Source organism: Mesitornis unicolor, unplaced genomic scaffold (genome assembly GCF_000695765.1).
Source record: "Mesitornis unicolor isolate BGI_N332 unplaced genomic scaffold, ASM69576v1 scaffold52780, whole genome shotgun sequence".
In the NCBI taxonomy this organism is placed as follows: Eukaryota; Metazoa; Chordata; class Aves; order Mesitornithiformes; family Mesitornithidae; genus Mesitornis; species Mesitornis unicolor.
The window spans coordinates 4,790-9,216 of record NW_010158662.1 but is presented as its reverse complement, the minus strand read 5'-3'; the positions used below and the strand labels follow the sequence as shown (position 1 = coordinate 9,216).

At 42.7% G+C, this 4,427-nt stretch overlaps 1 protein-coding gene across 1 annotated transcript in view; it reads right to left on the bottom strand.

Moving 5' to 3' along the window:
* Positions 1-389: 389 nt before the first annotated feature.
* BLVRA (biliverdin reductase A) overlaps positions 390-4,427 on the bottom strand; it is a gene marked incomplete at its 5' end in the record, with an annotated part of 8,552 nt that continues 4,514 nt past the window's right edge. The window contains one exon of the mRNA XM_010184115.1: positions 390-836. Coding sequence (XP_010182417.1) covers positions 563-836 — 274 coding nt within the window. The remainder of the gene's footprint in view (positions 837-4,427) is intronic.

Genomic DNA, 4,427 nt, shown 5'->3' with positions numbered 1-4,427 from the left:
TTAGTGGCCGGCCCAGGCCTAAACCACGACAACAATTCAGAGTATCTGGAAGAAAACGTCAAGACCACAGTGGCACCAGTTCTGCAGACCAAGTGATGAGGTGGAAACCTCACCTAGAACTTCATTCTAGCTAATACTTCTTTCTAGATAGTACTACATGAATACTACTAAATGAGACACATCTCATTTTCAGACCTATCTACGGGGGGTGGGGGGAGGGGGGGGAACACAAGAGGGAAAATCATATCTAGTAGTTGAAGTCCTCCAGGATCTGCTCTTGAGGACGTGTCCAACTGAATCACAGGAAAGCTTGTTGTGGCTAGGTTCCTATCTGTCTAGAAGGACGGCAATGCATCAGAGCAGGGTAATGTTGCTTTGTTCTGGTGCAAACCAGAAGGCATGGAGTATAGCCCAGGCTCTCCAGCCCATCTGGAGAGCCTAGGAATCGCAACTAGTCAGAAAGAAGGCAATGATACAGAAATAGCAACTGCTTGATGGCAACAGTGAGCTCCAGCCCTACAGCTTTCCTGTCCGCCATGTTCCTCCTTCCCTAAGAGCAGTCTCAGGAACAGATTTTCTCTGTCTGTTCACAGTGCTGTTGGATCACCTCGGCAAGGTCAAGACACCGCAAAATTCGCCATTTCTCAGCAGCCAGCTCCTCCTTGGATACCTGGCCCAGCAGTTTTTTGGCAAAGAGGTTCTGATCCTGCATGAAAAGGCCCACACCAGACCTTGGGGCTTGAGGGAAGTTCTCCAGGCAACCACTTGTGAAACAGAAGTTGATTTTCTTTTCACGTCTCATCCCTGGTCCCCTTTCTTCAATCCAAGTCAGAGGTCTGGTGTGGAGGAACAGAGAAAAAGAAGAGTATTTATGAAGAAATGGAATCAACAGTTCTAGTTTATGCTTTTTTCTCAGCATCTACAGAAAACGCCCTAATAAATGAACCAATGTTCTGACCAACATGCCTTGTGGTTACAGAGTTGAACACCAGGTAAGAGTCTTAACTCTGACACTGCTTCATGCCACGACTTTCAGCACACCATCTAAGCTCTCTCCAGCTTTGTCTTCCCTGTGCACAAAGTGAAGCCAGCATGTCTAGCTATCTCACAGGGAAGTTTAATCTGTTTGTGGGCTTGGATGAAAAGTGGAGTTAAACATTCAAATATTTTATGCATAATTCAATTACAGCTAAACTCACAAGACACCCAATGTCTAGTTATTCCTCCAGCAAGAATAAATTTACATCACTCAGGCACACGATGATGACCCAAGCGCTACTGTGCAAGCTGACCACCACCCCTTTAGGATGAGCTGGACAGATGGCAAGTTGAGTCATGAACACACCAGTGTTCATACTCCCTGAGCTTTGTAAATATGTTTCTTTCTCTTCACTGGGAGCCCTGAGTTGATCCTAGAGATTACACCAGATGTTGCCTTTTTCAGCTACATAGACTATCAGGTAGGTCTTTCTTAATCAGAGCAAAGTCCTATCTTATGCCAAAGTGATAGACACAGTCTCTGCGCCAAGCACTGGTACTGTTGGCTATGGTCGCATAGCTCACACTTTCCTCCCTAACTTCACAGTTTGCCAGGGAAAGAAGAGCCATGGGACATGCTGTACCGCTTCAGTGGTCTTAACAGACTCCCTGGGAAACACTTGCAGAGGCTTTGAGGAATGGTCCTCAACACCAGCCACAGCCATCATACTCCCTTTCTGCTCTTTTGTCAACTGCCTAAACCATGCCATTACCTTTCTGCAGCTCATTCATCAGCCTTCACTATCGCCTGTGTTTAGAGGATGCACATTATTTTTCTTACTTGGTTATTGATGGCCCTTCCACAGTCCTTCATGGCCCACTTTAGTCTGTCAATCACAAATTCTGAGAGCATGAATAGGATGGAAGAATAAATCCTGTCTCTAAGTACTGCCCATTAAATCTTCAATATCATTAGATCTGGAAAGAGAGTCCTTTGTCAGTCTACCCTGAACACATTCTGCAGAGCACTCAGCTTAATGATTCTGCATCTCTCATCTTTTATGCTTTAGGATCCAGTTTCTACACTCACATTATTGTACCAATTATCCTTGGCTCACCTGTATTGCCACACACACTCCCTACAAATTAAGCATAGCCAGGTTAACCTGACTCAAGAGAATAAAACAACTGGAGAAGAAAAGGACTCAAATCATAGCCTGCAAAAATGTACCAAAAAATCCTCAGAGGACTAATAAATGCAAAGACACCATGCATTTCAGGAAGTCCTGAGGCTACATGTTGCTGTAGGCTAGAAGGGTGCTTGAGGGCTGTATCAGTTGGTGCTTTCTATGTTCTTATCCTCCTTACCCAAGGTGCCGGCTGTTGACCTCAGCCAGAGCCAGGCTGCTGAGCAAGCTGGGTTTTGCTCGGACTCAGAGCCAGTTTTATGTTCTTATGAAAGCAAACAGTCACAGAGGGTTCAGGACACTGTTACTCAAAGTTGCTTTATCTCAGGTAGGCAGGTATGAGGAAACCACTGGGCAGGCACAGGCAAAGACCTTCACCGTGTAATGAAGGGGAATCCATGGTATGATCCAAAACAAGCAGCGTCAATGCAGGTTCACCTCCCTGGGGTGATCAAGAGCAGATGTACACCAATGACCAGGATCAAGCATATATCATCTTCTCCTCTAGCTTGGGGAAGCCACTGAACCAGACGCATAATCATGCAGAGCGGGCAGAATTTAATCAAAGTGATTAAAATGACTGATTTAGATCAGTGAGCAGGAAAATGTTGGTTTTACTAATAGATTTATCTTCTGTGATTGGATTTTATTTCTTTTCCCAAAGAGAGGTTGATTCTACTTGACTGGTAACCAAAACATGTTAACTTTTAATTAACAACTTCTACACTAAAATCAGTCCGTTTTTTGCTATAAAGATATGCATGCTGAAAGTCTGTACATTACTTAAGCAACTTTGCAGCTTAAGGAACAGGTTTGTATTTTGTGTTAGAAAATTGTGAAGAACTGCCAGGTTTTTTAATGGGTAATTCCCCCGTTTTCATTAAAGGTTTGTATAAAAGTATTATCTGGCTATGGATGTAGTTCATTATTTAGAAGTGTTAGTAGTTTTACTTAGAAGCAACAAATGCAGCATTTTTGGTAGCTAAATAAAGCCATATTAAATATGTCAGACAGTTAAAGAAGAAAAAGAAACTTTAACCAAACACTAACAAACCACTTTTATACTGACTTCTTACAAAGCAAGTACTATCTGCAGTGAAGAAACCACCCTGACTTTTTGTGGTCATTTTGACTTTCCAGATTTTAGATTGGCAGAGCTCTCGTACCTACATTTTATTCAAAGACTGGAAGAGACTTACTGCTTTTCCAGTTCCTTGTTTCTTCAAATGACTGGCCCTAGTTGGACCATCCTAGTTAAATAAGCCAAAATGAAGCGCACACTCTTTGTAACTGCAGAAGAATTCAGCTGGTTTCATACTTGAAAGAATTTTGGGTCCACTCAGCTTAGTATTTTATGCAGCACCTTCTGCAGAAAGTAGGTATCATGATTTTTTTATGGATGTGCAGTTTTAAGCTTTATTAGACTTTGTAAGCTTAGATCTCAATACAAACATAATTTCAAGCATTTATTGCCAGAATATGTGTTCAGAAAATATCTTCAATTTCTTTTAAACATCTTCCTTTTCATGCTTTGAAAATGCCAATATTTTTATTTACCATGCAATCAAAAAGGGCTACCTTAGTTTGGATGGGAATTAGACAATTAGATCCTACCTCTAGATAACATCAAAAAAGACACTGCCCAAATTATTTTTTTCTCCAGCTCACACTAAAAAATCATGTTTCACATTTACTGGATCAAAGCTCCATAATCCTGGGACAGAAACTGCAGCCCCAAACCAGCTGTGCTGTCAGCAGAGGTTTGGCTTTTCCTGGATTGCTCAGTGCTTTATCACAGAGAGGCTGCCAGCTCAATTGTCTTGGAAACACAAGAGAGGCAGAGGTCAGCTCTCTGATAGCTGGGCATCCAGCATTAACACACACCTCCAAAATCCACCCAGAGACAGATGAGCAGCCAGTGCGGGCTGTGCAGCCGTGACAGACTACAGCCTCTGCCCAAATCCCTGCTTAATGAGCAGAACACAGGCTGCTGCGTTCTGCACCTGCTGTATTTTCCAAGAGAGAAAATAGGCTGAATTAACCTGATTTTTCAAGGTTAGTGTATTCATGTCTTTTGAAAAAAAGATGAGATTGCTCTCAGGAAAGGTGCAGACCTTTCTCATCCTTCAGCAAAATAAAGACTGGGCAAATCAGAGCTATAACACCACCACCATGACAGCCAGGCCATAAGTTCACTTGATGGAGAGTGGGCCAAATTCTCTACTGCTGTAACTCCACTGACGTCAATAGGGGAGGTAAGCA